Genomic DNA, 27,127 nt, shown 5'->3' on the forward strand with positions numbered 1-27,127 from the left:
AGGTCTGGTGGCATCTGGGGACTCCCGCCCTAAGATAAGGAAATAGGGGGCTGTGACTGGTGGTATACATCGGGTTGCCGTTTTCCACTCTAATATGGTGTTTTTTGTTTTGCTGGGTCACCTTTTTGTCTCTCTCCTTCTGGTGGTGGCTTCAAGCCTGCTTGCTTGAGTAGGGGCTTATGTTTTGGACTCCCCCCTTAAGGTAGGTTTTGGATAAAAGCACTTTGGTTTTTTTTCTCCTTGTGTCCTTTCTTGTGCAGGATAAGGACAGAGAGAGACAAAAGGTGAAATACCAAAAAAAATATTAATAAATTGTGCAGCCTGTAAGAAGAAAATGTCTTCCAGCTGAAAGAAAAGTCTTTGCCCCTGTACACACGGTCGGAGATTTCCACAACCAAATCCGTCGGCTTATGTCCGTCGGATCTTGTCCGAAACTGTTGCATACACACGGTCGGACAAAGTTAGTGAAAAATCTGATCTTTCAGAACGTGATGACGTAATTTCGTTACGATGGGACTACATTCAAGGCTAGTAGCCAATAGCTTTGATGTAGGAATTTGATCTGAGCATGCGTGGCACTTGGTCCGATCAAAATTCTCTACACATGATCGGAGTATGTCCGACCAGCCCAGTTGGTCAGGAAATATTTCCAACATGTTGGAAAATTGGGTCCGACGGAATCAATCCGATGCATACCACACACAGTCGGATTATCCGACGACACGGTCCGATAGGACACATTCCGACGGATTCTCCGACCGTGTGTACAAGGGCTTTGTCAGGAGTGCTTGGATGATATCTTCAAAAACAAAACTGGTTTACTCTTCAAAAGTTTATTAAAAACAATTAAGAAAGAGATGGATGTAACTATGCAATATTTCCAAACTAAGTAGGCACCTCTGGGGTAGAGCCTCTACCTAGAACTTCCAGCGCTACTCCGGAGCTGGGAACTTTGGAAGAACTGGGAGAAAGTTCTAACTCTAGGGATTACTGGAGGCCATTTATGATACTCTGGGTTTAGAAGTGAATAAAAGACATGATACTCGGGGAATGGAAAGAACCAAAAAAGCAGGGTTTTTTTCCTTTTAAAGAGGACACCGGCCTATGGGACAAGTGTCCAAAAACTCAGAATTATCCTTCAAAGATTTGGGAGTTTTGAAGGACCCAATGGATAGGAAAGCGGAGGGCTGCCTCAGACGTGCAATGGGAGGCTTGCTCCGTAAGCTTTAAACCAGTACTGGCCACTACGAGTGTGGTTCGACTTCTGGTTGAAACAATTGTGCCAACTGCTGGAAAGTGACACACCAAAAGATGAAATTCTGGACGCTCTTCCTACTCTTAATAAAGCTGTAGCTTACATAGTGGATGTGCCACGGAATCTGCTAAATTTACAGCTAGATCTACGCCGCTTATAAACTAAGCGAGTAGAGCAATTTGGCTCAAATCATGGAGCAAGGATGTCTCCTCTAAGTCAAGCTTGTGTGCACTTCCTTTTTCAGGGGAACTGGTGTTTGGTAAAGAACTGGAGTCGGTCCTAGAGAGGACTGCAGACAGGAAAAAAGGTTTCCCCATTCCAAGAAAACAAATGACAAAAAAAATTTTTTCGTCCCTTCAAGCGGCCACAAGTTTCAAGATCCCAGGAAGCAGGATCAAAATAAAAAATGGCAAAACAGTGGGACTGGGGAAAGTTTCTTTTTAGCCAACACTAAAGAGAACCCCCAGTGACTCTCCTTGCCTGGTGAGAGGGAGACTGGGGTCCTTCCTTGCACCCTGGCAATCGATCATGAGCAACAAATTCATCCTGGACCTCATAGAGTTCAGATACAGGATAGAATTCTGCAACAGACCCCCAGACTTTGCATGGCAACTCTTTCAAGAGCCGAAACAAAGTCCTCAGCTATGATATCTGTTACAAGATGTGCTCTGCCAAAAGGTGATTAACCTTGATTCCGCAGATTCAAGCAGGAGGTGGCTTCTCCCACGTATTTATGAGGGAAAAAACCTTGGAAATTCAGATTAATCCTGAACTTGGAAAAAAGTGAATGTGTTTGTGGTACAAGAAGTTCAAGGTGGAATCTATCTACACAGTAAGAATTTCTGTCTCCCAGGGTGTTCCTGGTCTCCCTTGACTTATTTGACGCTTACCTGCATATCCAGATCCATCTGGAATCAAAAAAATTCCTAAGATTTGCGGTAAAAGGATCAGGAAAGACACTGTTCTTCCAGTGCAATGCGCTACCCTTCGGCCTTGCCTTGGCACCTCGTATTTTCCCCAAAGTCATGGTAGTGGCCTTATTGGTGTTAAGAACGTAGGACGTACAGATCATCCCCTATCTGGATGACCTGATCTTTGGGGGCTCAGCGGAAGAAGTAGTACAATATTTGAATACAACGATCAACCATCTGCAGAAATTAGGGTGGCTAATAAACCTGGAAATATCTCAACTCCAGCCAACTCAGAAATTGACGTTCCAAGGCTACAGGATCGATTCTACAGAGAACAAAATTTTCCTAACCAAGGAGAAAATCCTAACTATAACATCAGCTCTGTACCAGAATCCTCAATCCTCAATAAAATGTCTGAACATTTTTTCACCTGATGGAGTCTATTCCCAGAGTCCTGTGGGCTCAGTTTCGCATGCGCCACCTTCAATACTTCATGCTCTCAGTTTGGAATGGGCAGGTGAAAGCCCTACAAACTCTGGTGGAAGTCCCTCAAGCAGTGAAGAAATCATTAAAGGGATTGTAAACCCCCGTGTTTTTTCACCTTAATGCATCCTATGTTGCAGACATGATACAAGAGATGGTCCAAGACTGGGCAGACATGATACAACAGATCAATGCAGTCTCACCAGTGTCCATCAAATGCAGCCTCACTGTGCCCATAATGGCAGCCCCACTGCCCATAATGGCAGCCAACTGTGCTTATGAATGCAGACTCACCATTGCCTGCCCTGGGCCCACTGTGTGTCACGGTCGGAGATGGATCTGTTGGCGGTGCTGTTACAAGGTCCCACCCCCCTAGACTGGCTCGTGTGATAGGCGGAATACAGATGCATTCTACTACCGTATGACACGAGCCGGTCTAGGGGGACGGGACCGTAACAGCGCTGCTGACAACACAGACCCAGCTCCGACCATGACACACAGCGCTCCCGCAGCATGCAGCCACAGATCAAAGCGGCCCCAGGGAAATTTCCCGGTAGGCCAGTCCGGCCCTGCACCTGAGCCTCCTGCAGCCTAGCACCGCACATGGCAAATTGCACAAGAGATCATCAAAGATGATGGTTTGAAGGGCCCCACAGGCTCAGTCAGCTAATTAACTGGATAGGGTGTTGGCCTCTCCCCACAGGGTCCTAGTCTCCCCTGTTTTGACTCCCTGCCCTACTCAAGTTTCATCTGCGCCGCTTTTTTGACTAGAGAGGAATTCTGTGCTACCGCATCTGAGACTTTATGGGTAATATATTGTTCCACATGGAAACTGTTGATGACAAGGATAGCAGGGATAGCAAAAGGGCCTCTTTAGCTTACCCTCCAGGCTTGGGTCCTGACTTTTCCATTGAGGGCACTGCACTGCCTAAAAGGGGGGGGGGGGGGGGGATGGAGAAAGGATTAAGGTTTAGGCCGGGTTCACACCGCTGCGATGCGGGAACGCCGCGAATCCGCGGCGTTTTCCCGCATCGCATTACTCCCGCCGGCAGTTCACACTGCCCTATGCGGACGGCTGGGAGTGTCAATGATATGTTAATGACACCCCCAGATCCGTCTGCATATCGCAGTGCGATCTGCCGACTCGCACAGGAATCGGATCGCATGGTGTGAACCCCTATGCGATCCGATTCTGTTGCGGACCAAAAAAAGGGTCCCGTGCGAGTTTGCTGCGGGAGCGATGCGAATTCAGCCATACTATCTGTATGGCTGAACTCGCATCGCTACGGAGATCGGATGTGATTTGCGGTGCGAATCACATCCGGATCTCCCCCCGCAGCAGTGTGAACCCAGCCTAAAGGTGAGCAGTCTTCTGTTTCCACAGAAGCAGCCTTAGAAAAGATATCAAAGTGATAAGTTGTGATGCCAAATAAATCTCTATTTTGGACTTAAAAAAAAAAAAAAATCTACAGTATATGATAAACATAAACAAGTGCAGCTGCCCCTTTTTAAAGTGATGAACACGCTTTCAATATATAACACTGTAAACTAAAAAGTTTGTCTCTACTATATAATCATTAGTACATAAATCCGAAAACCCAATTTTATAAAAGTCCCATCTGTATTAACATGATCTTCAATATCCTTTCACTGTGATGAAAGATATGTGCTGCTTATAAAACTCTTCCTATAGTGTTCCACCAAATCTGGTGTGTAAAATGCACACTCCCCAACCATCAATACAAAGCATGTCTTTAAATATATCCAACTTCTTATTTACCAACCATCAGGAGATCCTGTCGTTGGTATCAAGGGTTCACCAACCCAAGCTCTCTAGATACCCCTCTCTCTCATATAAAGTTTTAAACAGACCCAAAAGAAGTGATATAAAGGATCATAGTATAGTAATTTTGATGAAATGATTCCTCCAATATTTAAAAAGACAAATGCACACTTACATTTATTGGTGCTAACATTCACACCAACATATCCAGCCACACTGTTTGCCTTCTGTGTACTTCGAAGGCGGCGTGTATTCCAGCAGCCAGAAGTGATGCCCAAGGTTCAACCGGTAGTGACATCAACAATGGCAGTCGCACAGCCTCATTGCATTTCATGATACCCATGTCATCAGGAAGCTCCTTTATGCTTGGATTTAGATACATTTTAATGTTTAAATGTTTGTGTACACAGAAAAAGAGAGTACTGAAAATCAAGAAAACATATTGCCCACAAAGCCTGGAAAACCTTCTGGTTCTGGAACAAACAGGAAAAAACAGGTAATATATATGTGTGTGTGTGTGTGTGTATCTTTTTTTTTTAATATATATATATATATATATATATATATATATATTATATAAATTTATTTTGGGGGGGGGGGGGGGAGAGTGTATTTGATCCCCTGCTGATTTTGTACGTTTGCCCATTGACAAAGAAATGATCGGTCTATAATTGTAAATATTCAATGGGATTTGTGAGGAATGTTCTTATTTAGTGGATGCCGCAAGCACTTCCATGAGACACCAGCTCATGTATATAGACTAAAAGAAAAAATGGTGGTGCTGCGCTTCCAAAAAAATGGGACCTTACACGAAAATGTTATAGAGCTAATTATTCAGATGGAGATATGTCAGATGGTATATATTCAAACTAGTATGGTAAAGTAGTAAGGGAGAACTCTTATCCTAATGAAGAAATTCTTCTATCAATAGTACCTGCAACAGTGTGTACACAATAATAACTGTCACAATCCCAAGTGCAACTTATATCTCTATGATATAAAAATAGTGCTAAGTGCAAAACCACATACAGTGGTCTAACTATAAATCAGACTTCTATGACAGAGTGCTGAGTGCATCATAGCAAAACCAAAGTGACTGAAATATAAACAGTTACTGGCTACGTAAGCACAAACTAGTGACAATAATAAAGTGCAAAAAAATGCAAACAAAGTGCTTAGTGTAACACAAAATATTAATAAAAAACATAATAATCGAGCTATAGAACAAAACTCCATAAACAGAAAGTGCTAAGTGCAAAAAATTGGACTATATCCAGCTGATAATGACGTGAACACAGTCCCGTGATGATGTCACATAAACATCTAAAGTGATTCTGTGCTGAGAAATGTCTCAGAGGTTCTTCCTCCACATAAGTGATTCCACGCATAAGTGTGCACACTGGGTAATTACCTTCCCGCTATATAAAATATAGCGTATATGCAGCCTCCTCTTGGATATACCAGGAGTCCCAGGAAAGGGGGGGCCTCAGGGGATCCCTCTCAGATCTCCGTCACAATATACTCCAGCAAGATGTTCCAATATAGCTCAGAGAATAAGTATAAGAGCAACCATAGTGTAGTATGTGTTTTAAAAATCACTACTTTATTAAAAGGTTAAAATTACTCACAAACGAAATGGGGTAAATAGGCAGCATTAGCAGCAAAACAGTTCAAATCGACCACTCTGGTGCGAGCGTCTCTTCCGGTCTCCGTATCCTACGCGTTACATCACTTCCAGTGACTTCAACTGGGATAGTCTATAATTGTAATGGTAGGTTTATTTTAACAGTGAGAGACAGAATAACAAAACTCCAGAAAAAAAGCATTTCAAGAGTTATAAATTGATTTGCATTTTTAATGAGTGACAATAAGTATCTGACCCCTTTTCAAAACATGACTTGGTGGCAAAACCCTTGTTGGCAAACACAGAGGTCAAACGTTTCTTGTAGTTGGCCACCAGGTTTGCACACATCTCAAGAGGGATTTTTTTTTCCCACTCCTCTGCAGAGCCTCACCAAGTCATTAAGGTTTCGAGGCTGATGTTTGGTAACTCGAACCTTCAGCTCCCTCCACATTTTTTTCTATGGGATTAAGTTCTGTAGACTGGCTAGGTCACTCCAAGACCTTTTTAATGTGCTTCTTCTTGAGCCACTCCTTTGTTGCCTTCCCTCTCTCATTGACAAGATCCTCCCGTGTAGTTCTGGCCTGATTCCCCACTGTTCTCATGATCGTTGAAACTCCATGAGGTGAGATCTTCCATGGAGTTCCAGACTGAGTGAGATTGACAGTTATTTTGTGTTTCTTCCATTTTTGCATAATCACACCACCTGTTGCCACCCTCTCACCAAGCTGCTTGGCAATGGTCTTGTAGCTCATTCCAGCCTTGTGTAGGTCTACAATCTTGTCCCTGACATCCTTGGACAACTCTTTGGTCTTGGCTATGGTGGAGAGATTGGAATCTGATTGCTTCTGTGGACAAGTGTCTTTTTATACAGGTAAAAAGCTGGGATTAGGAGCACTCCCTTTTTAAGAGTGCTCATTACCTGTATAGAAGACACATGGGAGACAGAAATATTGCTGATAAGTACATATTTGATCCCCTATTTCTCTCTTTAAAATGCAAAACAATTTATTACTTTTTTGAACGGTTTTGCTGGATATTTTTGTTATTCTGTCTCTCACTGTTAAATAAACCTCTGTGTGTGTTTGTGTGTATGTACACTATCTCACAAAAGTGAGTACACCCATCACATTATTGTAAATATTTTATTAAATTTTTACATGTGACAATTCTGAATAAATTATACCTTGCTACAATGTAGTGAGTGTACGGCTTGTATAACAGTGTAAATTTGCTGTCCCCTCAAAATAACTCAACACACTTATGTCTAAGCCACTGGCAACAAAAGTGAGTATACCCCTATGTGAAAATGTCCACATTGGGCCCATTTAGCCATTTTCCCTCCCCGGTGTTATGTGACTCGTTAGTGTTACAAGGTCTCAGGTGTGAATGGGGAGCAGGAGTGTTAAATTAAATTGTTGCATGGCCTAGGCTATAAGAAGATTGCTAAAACCCTAAAACTGAGCTGCAGCACAATGACCAAGACCATAAAGCGGTTTAAAAGGACAGGTTCCACTCAGAACAGGCCTCCCCATGGTCGACCAAAGAAGTTTTTAGTGCCTGTGCTCAGTGTCCTATCTAAAAGTTGTTTTTGGGAAATGGACATATGAGTGCTGCCAGCATTGCTGCAGAGGTTGAAGGGGTGGGGGGGGGGGGGGTTCAGCCTGTCGGTGCTCAGACCATATGCCGCACACTGCATCAAATTGGCCTGCATGGCTGTCGTCCCAGAAGGAAGCCTCTTCTAAAGATGCACAAGAGAGCCCGCAAACAGTTTGCTGAAGACAAGCAGACTAAAGACATGGATTATTGGAACCATGTTCTGTGGTCTGATGAGACCAATATAAATGTATTTGGTTCAGATAGTGTCAGGCGTGTGTGGCAGCAACCAGGTGAGGAGTAAAAAGACAAGTGTGTCTTGCCTACAGTCAAGCATGGTGGTGGGAATGTCATGCTCTGTGGATCCAGGAGTGCTGCTGACACTGGGGAGCTACAGTTTAATGAAGGAACCATGAATGCCAACATGTACTGTGACATGCTGAAGCCAAGCATGATCCCCCCCCCCCCCCCCTTCCACCCCTTTTAAAGACTGGGCTGCAGGGCAGTATTCCAACATACCGACCCAAAACACATGTCCAAGATGACCACTCCCTTGCTAAAGAAGCTGAGGGTAAAGGTGATGGACTGGCCAAGCATGTCTCCATACCTTAACCATATTTAGCATCTGTGAGGCATCCTCAAATGGAAGGTGGAGGAGAGCAAGGTCTGTAACATCCACCAGCTCTGAGGAGTGGAAGAGGACTCCAGTGGCAACCTATGAAGCTCTTGGTGAACTCCATGCCCAAGAGGGTTAAGACAGTAATGGAAAGTAATGGTGGCCACACAAAATTGGCCCAATTTGGAAACACTTTGGGCCCAATTTGGAAATTTTTACTCCCTTTTGCTATATATTATAATATAAAAATCTCATTAGTATTTCCGGTAAGACATTTGACTGCATGAATTGGTTTATGATTAGTTTCTTTCAAAATGTTAAAAATCTTCTAAATTGTAGTAAGAATTACCTAGGGAAATCAACTTTACTTTCTGCTTCTTTCATTGTGCTGTATCCTGGTAACTGTACTTTTTTTTTTTTCTATTGAATTTGTTCATTTTGCAAATTCTCCTGTTCTGAAGTTCTACAAGTGAAAGAGACTCAGGACTACAATAGCAGCAGTTAATGGGCTGTCAGTTAAGACTGTAAGGTTTTCTCATAAGGATTACGAGTGCCGTTGAGCATGGCATCATAAATGCCTAAGCTTTTAAGTGCTCAGCTTGATGGAAAGCAATACTCCATCATAGAACTTTTAGGTATGATTTGATCAAGCTGTACACTAGGTGGCGTCATTACATTTTTTTATGCTTGTAATGCTTGTTCTGTGCTCTTATTGTTTTAAGACATGCATACCTTGTAAATATTCATTATTTTTTTTATTTTTTTTAAATGCAAGGGCTACACAAGGCTAACACTGCAAATTCTTACAATTATATGAAAACGTTCCCTCAAAATACAAGTCTCATGAAAACAACTTGCTTACAGTATATTTTCTTTTTACTATACAGTATATGCTTACAGTATACTTTCTTTGTAAGCACATCGTATCCTTGCATTACTGGCGATGATTAATGCCGGCCATACACGGTTCGAATTTCGAAAGAATTTTCTTTCGAAAATCGTATCTAAGAATTTTCGTATGAATTTCGCACCATTAGTGGGCTGTAGCAACAGCCGATTTTCGTGTGGAAATAAAATTTGAGGAATCGGACATGTTGGAAATTTTTTGAAAAACAAACGATTTTCTAATCAATGATGGGAGAATCGTGCGAGAAATGTAATAAGAAAAGAAAATGTACGGAGATAAAAGAAAATTTACGGAGAGAAAAGAAGATTCCCAGCCAAGAAAATTCTTTTCTGTAGCAACATGAGGTGAAATTGAAGGCTTGGTCGGCCGAATTTCGAAAATCAATGGTGGCATCATGGGATCACAAAAAAAACTAATTTTCTGATTTTGAAAAGAAAATTTGTTCGAAATTCGACCGTGTATGGCCTGCATAAGATCCTAGAACTCTGTAGCATTGACTGTAATTCTGGCTAAATCCTTGTGGCTGTCTGTCTTTTTTTTTTTTTTTTTTTTTTTTTTTTTTTTTTATAATTCAGACTTAAACCTGACCCTGTGAAAGAGCAGGCCAGAGTGTTCCATTGATCTAACGTCCCTCATCCTTACCCAGGACTTTCTTTCCAAACGGAGCAGTGCAGTAGCAAGAAAAAGGCGTATTGGGTACATGCTTCTATGAATGTGGGAGGAGTTTAACAACCCTTTTGCTATGCATGGACAAAAGAAAGGGTCACTTTAATCATGGTTGTAATGTACCCTGGACCATATTAGCAATGCACTAATAAATTTCACTTGTTTCCTTCATGTTCAACCCTCTTTATATAGTACACTTCCTTTTTATATTTGGCCTTTCTTTTGCTGCCTCCTTCTCCCACGACTACTGTTCTTAAAGGAGTAGTATGGAAAAATACAAAGTATCTTAGTTACTAAGTAACTAAGATACTTAGTACTCAGTATCTTACAGTCGGGTTAAACTGTTAAAAAAAAAAAAAAAAAAAAAAAAAAACTTTTAGCAGTTCTCATAAATGTTTCATATTTAAAACATTTTAGCTCCCATTACTACCTGTTCCTATTTTTAAAATGCCTTCATTCACCATTCTTCTCTCAGCATCTGGCCAAAGCTGAGGATCTGGGGTTTGCACTGCAGATATGACAATGTGTATATAGCTTGGCACCCCTATGGAGACCAAATACTACATCCCCATCTACAGTTCCATACATGAAGTGGATACAATAACACTTCTGTGCCAAGGTATGCCACCAGTCCTTTTTAAGGAAACTCTCTAGATGATTTGATTGCAGGCATCCCCAGCACATAACCAAGATCAGTCTTCTAAAAGCCACTTGGCCTTGCTGCCAATCTCAGGCTGGGGAATCTTTAAACACTATGCAAGAAAAAACAAAACAGGAGGAGGTGCGCCTTTTTATTCTTAAATAAAAGTTATGTACTCAAAAACAATACAGCAGTGTTATTTTATTTTTTACATCAAATTTCGATTTTAGTTTTAGTCAGTCTTTTGACAAAAATTCAATTTTTTACTTTAGTTGTATTTTAATCTGAATGTTTTGTCGTATTTTAGTCAACTAAAACCTCCAATACATTTTAGTAGACTAATGGGTCCAAACTCGGTATATACTACTGGAGTAAAAATCTAATAACATGTTATTATTTATGGTATTAAGGTTTGAACATGCATTACAGACACAGATTTAGCTGTTGTGATATATAACATCTTTAAAACTAAAACCAAACTTTTTTGAATAAAAAAATAAGACCGCAGTAAAATTGGCCCAATTTTTTTTATATTGTGAAAGATAATGTTACCCCGAGTAAATTGATACCCAACATGTCATGCTTCAAAATTGCGCCCACTTGTGGAATGGCGACAAACATTTACCCTTAAAATTCTGCATAGGTGATGTTAAAAAAAAAATAAAAAAATTCTACAGGTTGCATGTTTTGAGTTAGAGGAGGTCTAGGGCTAGAATTATTGCTCTCGCTCTACCAATCGCGGAGATAACTCACACGGTTTCATATGCGGGCGCTACTCACGTATGCGTTCGCTTCTGCGCGCGAGCTCGGCGGGACATGGGCATGTTTAAAATATATATTTTTTATTATTTTACCTTTTTTTTTACTTTTTCACTGTTTAAAAAACAAATGTCACTTTTATGCCTATTACAAGGAATGTAAACCTCCCTTGTTATAGAAAAAAACATGGCAGGTCCTCTTAAACATGAGATCTGAGGTCAAAAAGTCCTCAGATCTCGTATTTAGACTAAAATGCAAAAAAAAAATGTAATTTTAAAAAATCGGCTAAAAAAAATGGCCCTTTAAGAACTGTGGGCGGAAGTGACGTTTTGACGTCGCTTCCACCCACCAATTGTATGGAGACAGATTGAAAAGGAAAGGTAATCTGTAGCTATGTAATCTTCTGTAACATTCAATGCAATATGGCAACCTAGAGGTGTTCTGTACACAGAATGTGTGCAGAATTCCCCCCCAGAAACATAATTTTCTGCTTGTGTGATTGGCTCACTGATTTTTCCAGAAGTCTACACTAAGATACAAGTCGGATATTGGGCATCCCTGCGACACAAATGTTGTTTTTGGTAAGATACTCCCAATAGGAAATCGCATCTAAAGGGATGCACATCCTGCAATTGTCCTTATTGCACCCTGCAAGTGCAGCAGCTGATTGATAATTATGAAGCCATTCCCTTAGATACACTTTCCACATGGACACAGACAAACACAGTGATTTCTTTAGAATTACAAAATGTAGGAATCTACAACAAAGTTTGTTAAAATTGTACATAGATCAAGGGAATTTTTTTTTTTTTTTTTCCCAACAAAAGTGGAGTTACTCTGTAAACTTTAATGTTCCATTATTATAAGCTGGGAATGGGTGTTGCCGATTTAGAAAAGGCCAGCAGAGGGTGCCATTAGTCACTATATGTTTCTCTCGCTGCAATGTTTTTTCCTTTTTTCTAAATGTCTAGCTGGTAGGTAAACTTTGTGATTTCATGCACCACAATCATGCTTAAGTAAATGGTATTTATGATCTGATTAAAACACATGCTTTTAGTTTCTGGCTTATGTATCTATCTAAGTGGCTATTCGATAAGGCTATATAAATAGCTGAAGGAAGGCAAAAGGCAATGGAGAAAGGGGAAAATATACCCAACTAAATGCAGACTTCCAGAGGATAGCAAGAAGACAAAAATACCTTCTTAAACAATCAATACAAAGAATTAGAGGCACACAATCGAATGGGAAGACTAGAGAGCTTTTAAAGAACATTGGAGATATCAAGGGAAAGTTTTTTTATTTTTATTTTTTTTGTGCCAAGATGGGCACGATAATATAAAAAATGGCAAGGATCTGACCGAAGCAGAAGAGATGGCAACACAGAAGAACTATACAAGAAAGATCTGAATGTTCCATATAACCATGATGTTGCAGTCACTAACCTTGAACCAGATATCCTGGAGAGTGACGTCAAGTGGGCCTTAGAAAGCATTGCTAATAACAAAGCTAGTGAAAGTGATGGTACCCCCAGCTAAGTTATTTTAAATTTTACAAGATTATGCTGTTAAATTGCTGCACTCAGTATGCCAACGAATTTGAAAAATGCAACAATGCCCATAGGTCTGGAAGAGGTCTATTTAGATTCCGATACCAATAAAGGGCAGCGCCAAAGAATGCTCAAACTACTGTACGATAGCACTTATCTCACACACTAGCAAGGTTATGCTGAAAATTCTACAAGCTAGGCTTCAGCAGCATGTGACCCGAGAGCTACCACAAGTACAAGCTAGATTTTATAAGAGGCAGAGGAACTCGAGATCAAATTGCCAACATTCGCTGGATCATGGAGAAAGCAAGGGAGTTCCAGAAGAATGACTACTTCTACTTTATGGACTACAGTAAAGCCTTTGTGTGTATCACAGCAAGATGTGGCCAATACTGAAAGAAATGGGAATACCATACCACCCAACCTGTCTTCTGAAAAACCTGTATGCAAGTCAAGAAGCAACAGTTAGAACAGGATATGGAACAACTGACAGGTTCATAATTGAGAAAGGAGTGTGGCAAGAATGTATATTGTAACCCTACTTATTTAACGTATATGCAGAGTACATCATGCAAAATGCCAGGATCGATGAATCGCAAGCCAGAATTAAGATCGTAGGGGGAAATATCAACAATCTGAGATATGCAGATGATACCACACTAATAACAGAAAGTGAAGAAGAATTGGTGTCTCTTAATGAAGGTGAAAGAGGAGCGAGCGCACAAAAGCGGGCCTGAAATTGAATATTAAGAAAACTAAGATCAGGGCAATTGGTCCCATCACTCCTTGGCAAATTTAGCAGGAGAAGAAATGGAAACTGTGACAGATTTTATCTTGTTAGGTTCCAAGATCAGGGCAGGTGGTGACTGTAGCTATGAAATTAAGAGACTCTTGCTTCTCGGGGAGGAAAGCAATGGCAAACAGAGACATCACCCTAACAACAAAGTGCTGTATAGTAAAAGCTATGGTTTTCCTAGTAGTAATATTCAAGTATAGTACGCAAAATTCTGGAGAATATATAGGAAAACCCCCCCAAGCATATAAGCAACATGTAATAAAGCATTACATTTAAAAATTTCATAAGAATGGAGTCCATAATAATAACATAATTATTATTAAAGTGTTTTTATTCCTCGTAGTAACCTATGACTGAAAGTTGGAACATGAGGAATGCAGAACGCCGGTGCATTGATGCTTTTGAACTATGGTGTTGAAGAAAAATTTTGAAAGTTCTTTGAACTGCAAGAAGATCAAACCAGTCAATCTTGAAGGAAATCAACCTGGAATATTCATTGAAAGGACAGACCCTGAAGCTGAAACTCATACTTTGGCCACCCAATGCGAAGAGAGGACTCCTTGGAAAAGACCCTGCTGCTGGGATACGTGGATAGAAAAAGGAGAAGAGAACAACGGAAAACCAGATGGATTGATGGCATCATCGAAACAATGAACATGAAGTGAAGCAAGCTCTGGAAGGCAGTGGGAAAAGCCTGGCATGCTATGGTCCATGAGATCACAAACTGAACAACAATGGGGTTGATTTACTAAAAGCAAATCCTCTCTGCGCTACAAGTGCGCTTGAAAGTGCAGTTGCTGTAGATCTGAGGGGAAGCTCTGCCGATTTTATTATCCAATCCTGTACAAGCAAAAATGCTGTTTTTTATTTTTCTTGTATGTTCCCCTCATATCTTCATCAAGCTTTTTCACCACATGCACTCGCACTATCAAACAACAAAATCATCAATTTATTCAAAACATAACTATTTAATAATGTAGAGTAAATCTGAGCCCCTCCATATTCTTTCAGAATCTGTGGCATAACTTGTATAATGTATATGTAGCTGCGTAGATTTGACCAAAAGAAAAATTTAATTCACACCAATACTGCCACGCAAAAGATCAACTTTGTGCATGCCACCCATGTAGATACTACAAAGACACTTTGTAGTTTCTAGTGGCTGTAGAACTGATGTCATCCACATTCTAATAAAATGCCTAGAATGACATCTTCCTGAAAAAGTCATTGTTAATTGTTTTACAGAACCATTTGGATATGTTATTGTACATATCATTCTGCCGAAATGCTTTACACTTTACAAAATATGAATTGTAAATTGTCATCTAATGAGCCTGTTCGCATGATGAAAATATTTATATGTATTATTTTCTTTTGTATGAGCTTGACCCTTTCTCAATGCAAATTTCAATATAATAAAGCTGTTCAGGTATAGGATTGATGTTTCAACCCTTCATGACATTCTGTATAGGTCATCACTGCCCCAAGAAAAAAAAAAGGCCACTTCCATCTGTGACTAGCTTTCTAATGGCATTATAAATTTAGTTAATGTTTCATTTTCTGTTTTGTAAAACTTTAGTGTTTAATAGTTTCTCTTCCATTAGAGTCTGTATTGTTTTGCTAAAGGCCAACGGTGCCCATAGACTAAAGAATGTACAGACCCAACACAGCTACCTGCAGGGAACTCCCTACACTCCCAATACAGCTACCTTCAGGGGACTCCGTACACTGGCTCATATATTAACAGTGGTAAGAAGATGGCAATGCAGGCAGCAGACTCTGTAGACAGGAGGGACCTCTAATGTCCAGGATATTTTTCCTAACTGATACATGTCTAGCTTCAAGACCGCAAGCACCTTCTTCTTTTCTTTTTTTTTTTTGCCTGTTTTTTCCATATACATAAAACAATAGCTTGACTAGACAGATTTCATCTCGGTTTCTCTGTTTAGCCTAAATAAAATTTGAAGGTATTGATCAGTGAAATTTAAAGGACATGTTGGTACCAAAGTGGAGGATTCCTAGCACCTGTTGAGAACAGGGCTGGATAAGAATGTTGAGCTGAATAACCAGCCAAAATGTACTGTTACGCATACTGTCTCTATTCATGAGTGGGATCCATGCTCTTCATAGTGTTGAAGTCAGATGCCATCTCTTAAGCAGGGCAAAGTGACAGGGTCTCCTTTAAAGGCAACCCCCAACCCTCTTATACTTCTCCGCACAACTCTACTATCTGAGTGTCAGAGTTTACACAGGACCGATGATGTAGCCCTCTTATGACCATGTTTGTAATGATTGTGAATCTCTAATCTTGCAAACTCTATGCAGACAGTTTAACCATATCTTTAAATGACTTCTAACAAAACTGTACAATAAAAGGGATTGAAAGATTTAGACTGGGTTCACACTAGAGAACAGAGCCACTCACAGCAGGGGTCCGGTGCGTCCCCATTCACTGTTTCAGGTCCGATTTCAGGGCGGATTTTTGGCTGAATTTGGAACTGAAATGGACCAGAAGACAAACGGGATTCCTGAGCAATTCGCACCGGAGACACTCCGGAGATGTGTGAACCGCCTAGGGAGCCGGTCACAATCTCCTGACATGCGAATTGGGTGTGGGGAAACTTGTATCCAATTCATAATAGTGTCGGTTTTTTTTGTTTGTTTTTTAAAGCTGTTCTTTTACTTTCACAGAAAATCTCAGTGTGGTCCAATGCTGCGTATTTTCCCTTGGGACTTGCCAATTCTGATCAAATGATCAAGTGTTGCTAAAAATTGATTGTTTAATATAAAAGATTTCTAAAACATACAATTGATGCTTGTAGGTTAAATGTAATCTGGCTCTTAATGTATGTTTGTTTTTCTTTTGTTTTGTTTTTTTAACTCCCTGTAGCCCTGGACATGGAAAGAAGATGATGCCTTAAAAAAGGGAGTGAAAAAATATGGTGTGGGAAACTGGCATAAAATACTTGCCAGCTATGAATTCAACAACCGCACAGGCGTTATGCTAAAAGATCGGTGGCGAACAATGAAGAAGCTGAACATGGTCGATGATGTATGATACTGATTGACGACTAAAAATGATTCCAGTAAAATGCAGGGAGTGCACAACATTTAGGGCAGATGTATAAACTGTTGTCATACTGGTAGGAGGCAGGAACAGAATCTTGCTTCATATGTTTGCTTTGGCAGAGAAAATCTTTCCTACCAATCCAATCATTCCTAATGAGGAGGGTCTTGACTTGTGATGTAGTGGTTGAGAAGCACAAATGTATAGGTGGTAATATAACATGACCTGCATATATGGTATGTTTATCAGGGTTGGGCGCTTGCATTAGAAGTGTGCTCTAAAAGGGACAACATTGGTAAATTCTTTTCCTTTGTGTTCTTCAAATGCTAAATTACTGCCCAGGTTATCTCTGCATCCCAATGTAATGACCAGTGAAAATATGTACCTTTTAGCTGTTTTTTAACTATTTAAAGTAGGGTGTATGGGCAGGCAAATATGTGAGAACATACACTGCCTATAACAGCCTGCAGTTATGTCAGTTGTGTTCTGGGCCATTGCAAAGCTAGAGACCAATATGTTCTAAACAAGTGGTCTGCAGCTAACCTGGGAGAAAATAAATTAATGCCTTCTGAGCATGGACTACCCCCAGGGGTTAATCCAAGTGTTTTTTGTTTTCAAAACCTCTAGTGTTTCTTTACTCAACTTTTTTTTATTGCAAATTTTAAATGGAATATTCCTTTTTAAAGTCTACCTTTTTAAATGTACATATAAATAAGCTTAAATGTATATAATCTCATTAATATTTGAAAAATAGCTTGTATATGTTTATGGAGGGAGCAATATTGGCTCATTACGTATGGAAGCTCTGCTTCCTTCTTAGCAGTGCTGTACAGTATTTACCGAAGGCACATAATAGACATTTTTCTCTCCAGAAATTGGTCAGTAGAGTCTGGGTTGTTTCTATAAACCTCCACGTTTGCAGAATAGTCATTATTAGCCAACAATTATCTTATGTTTATCTCTGACAAAATGATTGCGTATCCACAAAATGCATTAAGTGTATAAAAAAAATATATATATTTTGCGCTCACCCTAAACAAAACCAAATGTGTATAATTGAAGGTGCTGCTGCTTATAAAGTCCAAATACATGACTTACTAAATATGCAAAAAAATATATATAAGTGTGCAACCAATAAATCCTCTGTAACAAACTCAAAAATCTATATATATTTCACAAAAGCCCATCCTTCAGAGTACTCTTTTCCACATGCAATATGCACTTCTTACCAGAAGGGCTGGATCTCAAATCTCAAAATAGAGATCAAACTCGCTTGCACAGATATCAACCACCAGGGATATTGCAGTATTAGATCCCTTTCACACTGAGGCGCTTGACAACTGCCTATAAAACGGCGAGAGTCCTTTTGAGGAGTTAGTGGTGTGCTTTTTTTGAAGGTGACATGACTCAAAAAACTGCTGTAAGAACCATTTTGAGGTGCCTTTTTGAAGTGTTTTTCAGGCGCTTCCCATTCATTTCAATGCAGAGGGTTGCTTTTGAGGTGCTTTTTTGTTTATTTTTTTAAAGCTCTCCAACCATGCTCCAAAGATGCTGCTTCCAGGAGTTTTTTCACCTCCCCAAAGCATCTATTGATTTTAATGGGAAGCAGTTTTCGTGAGGCTTTTCATGTGCTTTTTTTTTTTAATCCAAAAGTGCTTGAACAACTCTTCAGTGTGAAAGAGGTCTTAAGGCTCCTCTAAGGGCGCTCTCTCCTCGTAAGAAGACTGCTCCACTCTGTAATAGTATATCTTGCATGTCCTCAAGGTCTGTATGGAACATCTACTATTGTTGTTTTTTCCAGGCATGAAGGATTAAGAAGGAAGAGGCTTCATGGTGCAGTACTTAAGGCTTAAGGTCAACATTTATTAAAAGTAACTATTGCACTTTACATGTAACAGAAACGATAAGAAGCAAACAAGCAGTCAGCTGCAGTCGTTGCCTGCAGGCTCATGAGCAGTAGTACAGTCACAGGTTTTGGCTCTAGCTAACGCGTTTCCTCGTAAGAAGCATTGACTGAGAACGGAGGCTCTTAAATGCATTTGCAACAGTGTTATAGGTAATATAAAAATGTGCTGGTAGGTTCAGCAATCACTCTTGGGTTATTGCATCATTCAGCATCCTCTTAACATAGTAAAGGAGACATGTGGAAAGATGGTTTATGTGATGGGAATAGGCTGGAGAAATCCAAACCCACAAATCGGTTTAATTGTGACCATTATCTAATACTTAAAGTGGCTGTTAAGCCACTAACTGATCATTAGATCATCCCCTCTCTGTCACTTAAAAGCCATTATTCTAGTGCCTGTGTTTATTAAAAAAAAAAAAAGCAGATTTTCTACAGTGTTTTCCAGCGATCACATACCTCCAGGCTCTCAGTGCTTCCCGTTTCATGTCTCCAGTGGGCAGGGCTGAGATTCCCCTGCTAACGTCAGCCAGGGAGGTGGGGAGGAGAGGAGCAGAGAGCCTGGAGTCATGTGAGCACTGGAAGACAGTTAAGACAGGTAGAAATTGGATTTTTTTTTTTTTTTTTTATATATAAAGCACAGGCACTAGGATACAGCTTTTTTGTGACAGTGAGGATGATCTAATGATCAGTTCATTTTGAAGCAGTGAGGAGAGGAGCAGTGTGGCACTAGTGAGAGGCAGGGAGGACAGAGGGAGACAGGAGAGCTGCAGATAGCAGTGTATGATGGAGGGACATGCACTGACCATGGTGTCAGGGCTCAGCAGCCATGATATATCGTAGGCAGCATACAGAGGGGAGAGAAGAAACTGGCAGGATCAGGCAGGTATTTCAGGTGATACAAGGGGCCAAATTACATTTTTTTTTTGGGGGGGGGGGGGGGGGGTTTAACAAACTCGTTAACCGACTGACTAAAACTCTGTTCAGACAACTTTTCTCATATCTGTAGGAACTGATCCTCAAGCTAGCCATAAATAGTGCAATTTTCCTCCCTGCAAATATGGGTCGCAGGAAAGAAAATCTCTTAAATCCCTCCAGTGGAGCTATTGTGTTCTCCCAGCATGGGGTGGGGGTGCAGGGAGACATCCCTGCCAGGAGAATAGCATCTTTAGCTGCTGGCAATAATTGCATGAAAAATCTGACATGCTGGTTGTACACAAGTAAATCGATGTATCGACTTGGGTGTAATCAGCCTGCCCATACATGGTTTGAATCTCGACTGGGCCCTGCTGAATCGACTATGGCTGACTTTAGTCTCACAATGTAAGTATACCATTCTACTGTGGCTGAATGACTGCACACACTTTGTATAGGATAGAGGTCATTTCAGAAGCTGTTGATCAGGGAGTGATGGCAGTAAATATACAGATTGCCACCAGAACAAGAATCTGGAAATGCATTACTTGAAGCCATGCTGCTGTGAACATGTAATGCCGCATACACACGATCGGAATTCTCGTCGGAAAAAGCTCTGATGGTTTTCCCGACGGATTTCGGCTCAAGCTGTCTTGCCTACACATGGTCACATCAAATTCCGATCATTTATAACGTGGTGACGTACAACACATACGACGTGACTAGAAAAAGGAAGTTCAGTAGCCAATAGCTTCTGTCTCCTAGTTGAATCTGAGCATACGTGATTTTTGGCATGTCGGAATTGCATACCTACGATCGGAATTACCGATCGAAAGTTTTTCCGTCTGGAAAATTGAGAACATGCTATCAATTTTTGGCTGGCGGAAATTCAGACAGCTAAATTCCGATGGAGCATACACACGGTCGCATTTTCCAATGAAAAGCTCTCATCTGTCTTTTTCTGGCCGGAATGCCGATCGTGTGTACGCGGCATAAGAATGTGAAATATTGGCACAACACTTGTGATTTCTGAAAATACATGTTCTCCAATTGTTCTGTGTAAATAAACATAATTAATAACAATTGGATACCTGCATGGATTTGAATTATTATGATGTACTTCATGCATGTTTTTTGCTGACCTTTTCAAACATCTGGCCTTATTCAGGGGAATTAAAACAAAGGCTCTGCTTATGATAGTGTATTGGGGTATACTGCGCCAGGCATTACATATTTCCTAATTGTACATCATTGGACACAGAGGAGTTTATATACTTGATTAAATGGGTTATACTGATACCTTCAGGGGAATAGCCCAAGAAAAGGCAGAATTCCCCACATAACCCATCCCAGCTATGCCAAGCCTCACATTTGTGCTAGTATCTGAAGGTGATGGATGCCTCGCTGTGCCTCTCTGAAGATCTTTTTGGACTTTGTTTCCACATCTCCTTCCCTGTTAGTTACAACCCTACCAGGGAAGATATGGGCTCCATCTGGATCGGTTAGTACATCCAGCAGACCAAGAAGAACTGTACAGACCCAGCACAAGAGGGGATGTTTACCATTTGGTGCTAGATCCTGCTGGCAGCAACCTCTGGTGTACAGCGTATACTCTGGCCTCACTGCCAGGGTGCCCTACAGGCCTGGAGCGGAGTCTAGGTCCTGTGGAGCATGTCTGATGGGTGAAGCGTGGGCCTAATATGGCCCTGCAGCATGGACTGGTGTGTGCCTATGTACTGTGAAGTAGTGGCAGTACTCCTTTGCCATTTTGACTTTCCAATACATATATTCTGGCCCTGAACTGACTGCACGGAATCATGCCTGACCCTAGGTACACACCTATGTGTTTTTTAGTATGGTTTGCAGAAATGCACTACATTCCATTTAACATGATTTCCCATGGTACACGTTCACATCTACGCATTTTGCAGCCAGTGTGTTGCTGATTCCAAAAAGGATTCATTTGGGGGTTTTGTTTTATGTTTTGTTTTTTAAAAATTTTGCTTTTTTTTTTTTTTTTTTTCTCACTTATTTCACAAAAAATAAAAAAAACATTGATTAAATACCACCAAAAGAAAGTTCTATTTGTGTGAAAAAAAAAAGAGAAAAATGTTGTTTGGATACAGTATAGCATGAGTAATTGTCATTGAGAGCGCTGAGGGTTGAAAATTGGTCTGGGCAGGAAGGGGGTATAAGTGCACTGTATTGAAGTGGTTAAGAAATAAATGTTAAGAGGGTTAAGTGTTAGGGGTTATGTTTTACGGTTAGGTTTAAAGTCAAATAAAATCCCTTTTACTGGTCCTTTAATATATTTCCACTCCCTAAACGTATCCTGCAATGTTAAAGAACAAGTTTACTTCATGGTAAGTACTCTTTTCACATTTTATTTGTCGCTAAGGCTGGCCATACATTATGCAATTATATTGTACAATTTTCCATTAGACTTACCAAAACCATATAATATGAGGTCAAACCTAAACACTTTAAAGTTGTATGCAATCAGACAGGCCCTTTCCCTATACAGTTGAAGGCAAATCTAAAGGAAATTGAATAGGAAAGCTTCATAATATATGGCCAGACTAAAACCTCATAGTGAGCACTACAGGACCTCAATTCTTGGTGGCAAAAAATAATAAATTGTCTTCTTCAAGTTAATTCATTTGTATGCATTAAAACTATAAATGCAAAGCACGGGTGCACTTTAAGTAATTTTATTTTCTATTGCCTCTAGAGATGACTCAATTTCATTGAATTTTTGTAATTATCATTCTTGCTCATTTTTTTTTTTTTTTTTTTAAACGTACCTACAGGTTAGCCCTATTATAGTACAGTGAATATCTCCTAAACTTGCACTGTTTAGGAGATATTCACACTGCATGCATCTGGTACCATCACCATCGCATGCACTCTGAAGAGACGGCATGCCTGTGCCGTCCCTTCAGAGCTCTGTGTCAAGGCTGTGACTGAGTGATGTCATCGCACCCAGCCAATCAGCCAGAGCTATGATCTTTTTACATACTGTCACCAGAGCACTACAGCATCATCAAATGCCTGTTCACATTATTATTATTTTTTTTTACATATTGTGACCAGATCAGTGTTTCCATAGTGGCACTACTACTCTGGGGAAGTAAACAGGATTTTTTGTACACTATGATTGCTTACTGTATAACGCTGATCATCACTGTTCTAAGCAATCATTTTTATAAATGGCATCCATTCATTCATAGCTATTCATTGTGTACTATTATTGTAGTTGTGATTGGCCACAGCTATCACATGGTACAGGTGCACTGTAATTGGCCCTGTCTGTACCATGTGATCAATCACAGACATCATCACAATAGTACACAATGAATGGCTATGAATGAAAACCATTCATTGTGTGACCAATCACAGCGATCAAATGACAGTTTTACATTGATCATATGGTATCGGGGGTGGCCCAGGTTAAATGATCAGTATTCCACTGTGCACACGAGCATATGAATTTATGCTCAAAATATGCCTGATTTTTTTTCTGTCAGAACTTGGCCAAAAAATATCTCTAAGTAGACGCATTTATGCACGTATGGTGTTGAGCATAAATGCATTCTACTGGCCAGAATATTCATTTATTCTGGCTATTAGAGTACATTTCTGCACGTAAATTATGCTCATAAACTCCTTTCAATAATACACCTTTTGGTGCATTTTTTTTTCTGCCTGTAAATGCCTAGATGTATGGCCACATGGGCTAATATAAAGGTGTGTTTACAGGCATAAAAAAATAATAATAACCTGAATGCCTGTATAAGCAGCATTTTTTAAGCCCCAAGTCCATGAGCCCTAAGGCCGCGTACACACGGGCGGATTGTCTGCCCAACTAAGTTCGTCAGACAATCCGACAGACAGTCCGTTCAAAATTTGAATGAACGGACTTGACCACACACGATGAGCAGACAGTCCGCTGAAAGCGTGCGCGATGACGTGTGCAGCACGTACGACGGGACTAGAAAAACGACGTCCTATACACTGCAATGCAACCTTCGGCCGTGTAAATCCTTTCTGAGCATGCGCCATACTTAGTCCGTCCAACTTGCCTACACACGAGTGGACTGTCCGCTGAAACCAAGTTTGGACGGACAAAACCAAGTTTGAACGGACAAAATTACGGAAATTCCGTAAGACTTTGTTCGTCAGACAGTCCGCTGAAAAAGTCCGCTGAAGCCCACACACGAGCGGATTGTCCGCTGAAACACGGTTCAGCGGACTAAGTTGGACAGACAATCCGCCCGTGTGTACGCGGCCTAAGACTTTTTTAATATAATCTGCATCTTTGTCCATCAATGTTCCTCTCCTTTTGCCTTTATGCAATATATACATTGCAACGTGTACACAAGAAGGGGCCCAAATATACAGGCTGGCTTTCTTTCAGTACTAGAAAATCATGAAATATGCAGATTGTTCACCTGAATTTATGAACTCTCACTTAGAAAAATGTCATTCAATGCATTTTCACTGCTTTCATATGTTTATAAATCAAATGGTTTCCAAACCAGATTTAGAGTGGAACAGTTCATTCATCATGTAAATATTAAGGTTTTGCAGGTGAGATGGAGGAATCGCTGTGAGCTCAGGATAAAATAGTTGTCAGTTTGCAATAGATGTGAGTGGGAGTCTTAAATGTAAATGTTTCACATTTTTGGTGATCAGCTACATAAAAAAAAATTTTCTCCTGCTTTTCATCGAAATCATCCTTCACACTTTTTTTATACCTGTCATCTCCACATAATGGAAAATATGCATCGATCCATTTGCAGAATTCCAGCTTCAGCTCTGCATGAATCTCCAGCAAGTGTAATAATTTACCAGTCAAAATGTACTCCAGCTTTCAATAAATAAAGAAGCCTTAGAAATAATTCACTCAAGTGATGGTTACACTTTTGTCTTAAACTCAGGTAAGAGGACCAACAAACTATAGATCATGCTTGACGCAAACAAATACAAAGTAGTATACCGTATAGCTGCAAATATTCAGCAAAAGTCCATAGTCAGAGGTCCCCGTTGCTTATTCTTCTTAACATTTACAGGTTAATAATATTTGTATTATAAATAAATAAATAATATTTCATATTAAATATCAATATCTATTTACCAAATATTTATTAACCACTTTAGCTGCGGAAGGTTTACCCCCCTTCATGACCAGGCCATTTTTTGCGATACGGCACTGAGTTAATTTAATTGCCAATTGTGCGGTCGTGCGACGTTGTACCAAAATAAAATTGATGTCCTTTATTTTTCCCCACAAATAGAGCTTTATTTTTGGGGGTATTTGATCACCTCTGCAGTTTTTATTTTTTGCAATACAAACAAAAATTTTTTTTTTACATTCTGCTATAGAACACACCCAATAAATAAATGTAAAAAATCGAATTTCTCCAACAGTTTAGGCCAAAATGTATTCTGCTACATTTTTTTTTTGGTAAAAAAAAAAAAAATCCCAATAGGCGTATATTGGTTGGTTTGCGCGAAAGTTATAGGGTCTACAAACTATAGGATAGATTTATGAATTTTTTTTTTTACTAGTAATGGCAGCAATTTTTAGCGGGACTGAGACATTGAGATGGACAAATCTGAAATGAAGTGACACTTTTTAGGGACCAGAGACACCAATAGGGTGTTCAATGCTAAATAAAATGCACTGTCACTGTACTAATGCCACTGGCAGGGAAGGGGGTTAACCTCAGAGGGATCAAAGGGTTAAATGTGCTCCTAGGCAGTGCTTTCTAACTGTGGGGGTGCTTTGGCTGTGAGAAGACAGTGATCCGTGTCCCTGCTTAGCAGAAACACAGGATGATCTCTGTCTGCCCTACTAACAGAACGGCAATATGCCTTGTTTATGTAAACAGACCGCTGTTCTGCCTCTCTCGTGAATACTGGGTGGGACCACTGAACCCGCTGATTGGCTCCCACTGTGTCCAATCACAGCGTGAGCTGGTCGCCCACAGCACGCATGCGTGCCGCAAACCTGGAAGAGGCAATCACATACAGGTACCTGATTTCCCCTGTAGGATGCCATTGACCCACAGTACATATACGTAGGTCGGTCGTCAAGCGATTAAAGGTGTAGCACCCTTTTTGTTTGTGCTACTAGTAGTGAGAGTAGGAAAACCATAGCCGACTCTGGGTTAGACAGGAGTCATTAAATCTGGATCAGGGTAATTAGAGGCCAGGGCTGGATGACTCCTCCTGGCAGCTCTCGGGTGCCTCCCCGTTTCTAGAATATTGGAGAATGTTCTGGAACTAGTGGGCAGAAGCTAGGAGGGGTTGCCATGTATATTCATGGGCCCTCAGCTAATCCAGAGGAGTGGGCCTGGCAGGGGACTGAGAAATCCATAAATAGACATGGGCCATGCCAGCATTGGAAGATGGAGAAGTAGTCCTGAGGGAGGCTATCGGTGGCCCTGAGGGACCCCTTACGAGGGGGGAAGGTTTACCTCGGCTGGAGCTCGGGAGGCTGGAAGGATCCCACCACATGAGGCAGTTAGAGGAATTCAAGCCAAAGAGGCAACCAAATCGCCTCCTACACAGTTTGTGACCTAACAGGAAATGACCAAATAATGATGTAACACAGGATATGAATGGCAACACAGGAAATACAACAATGACTAGGGGAATCTTATGGGTGTATCTGGGTGGGGGGAAGCCTGCACAATCTCTAGCCCCCTGTCTCTGATCACAGGAAGCCCAAGACTATGAACACCTCCACCGACCTCAACGATTCAAAGAATCCCGTTCTTATCGTTTGTTTGTGAATCCTTATGCCTTGTTCAGAGAACAATGCATACCTGGACTATTCTACTGTCTTTTTGGATGAGAGATTATCTGCAGGTGTACACCCATGAGGCCACAAATATGTTGATCAAACACACAGGGCAACGTGAGTGCACACTCGTTAAACCGATAATGTCTTTGCAGAGCGAACACACCCCCACCAGACGATCGTTCTGTGCATTGCACAGGAGCCATTAGCTGGTGGACATGTTCCCACTCCGCAAACACTTCTCTACATCCCCAATGAGCTTTTCACTACTTAACGGATCTCAACCAGCGTCAGTCTGCCCCAGTCAGCTCTTTAGAGCGGGCTGCAGGAGCGCTAACACTGGGAGACACTTATGACAATAAATGTTAAAATTACATCTTCATAAAATTTCTACAACACTATTCCCATATTGCACAATCATCAGCTAATCAAGGCTGGCCCACAATAAATGTCACCACAACAGTGGATCTTCTGAACACTCTCTAGTCTGGCAGCTTAGCATCTCATAATTACATTCCAGTAAACTACACAACATTTTTAAATAAAAAAGTAACATGTTTGTGGGTTTAAGTAACAAAACAAACTAAAATCCTGTCCTTGCTGATGCTAGCTATAACTGATTCTTCTTTTGTGATGTAGGAAGTATTGCTGAAGAGGTAAGAATCAGTGGGTCAGGGTGGCAAAGTGAACTCTGATTCGTGATGGGAGAGATCATATCATCTGCCCACCTCTGCACCTCAACCAACCAGAATAAGACTTGTATTCATTCATAAAAATACAAAGCTTCTTCTCAAAGGCTAAGCAGGGCTCAGCCCAACTTGATTTTGTTTGTTGAACATCCTGCTGATAGAATAC

The 27,127-nt window shown here is 40.6% G+C and overlaps 1 protein-coding gene across 4 annotated transcripts in view; it reads left to right on the forward strand.

The window, feature by feature from the left end:
• Positions 1-20,547, forward strand: part of TERF1 (telomeric repeat binding factor 1) — a 59,559-nt gene extending 39,012 nt beyond the window's left edge. For 2 of the 4 annotated variants that reach the window (XM_077492872.1, XM_077492871.1), the window contains 2 exons: positions 4,843-4,928; positions 16,470-20,547. In XM_077492872.1, coding sequence (XP_077348998.1) covers positions 4,843-4,928; positions 16,470-16,637 — 254 coding nt within the window. In that variant the 3' untranslated portion in view covers positions 16,638-20,547. Of the gene's footprint in view, positions 1-4,842; positions 4,929-9,747; positions 10,155-13,922; positions 15,083-16,469 lie in introns of those variants that run through there. The other 2 variants (XM_077492874.1, XM_077492873.1) reach the window with 2 other exon arrangements.
• The last annotated feature ends 6,580 nt before the right edge of the window (positions 20,548-27,127 follow it).

Source organism: Lithobates pipiens, unplaced genomic scaffold, assembly GCF_037356315.1.
Source record: "Lithobates pipiens isolate NorthernLeopardFrog02 unplaced genomic scaffold, aLitPip1_a1.2 Scaffold_19, whole genome shotgun sequence".
NCBI lineage: Eukaryota > Metazoa > Chordata > Amphibia > Anura > Ranidae > Lithobates > Lithobates pipiens.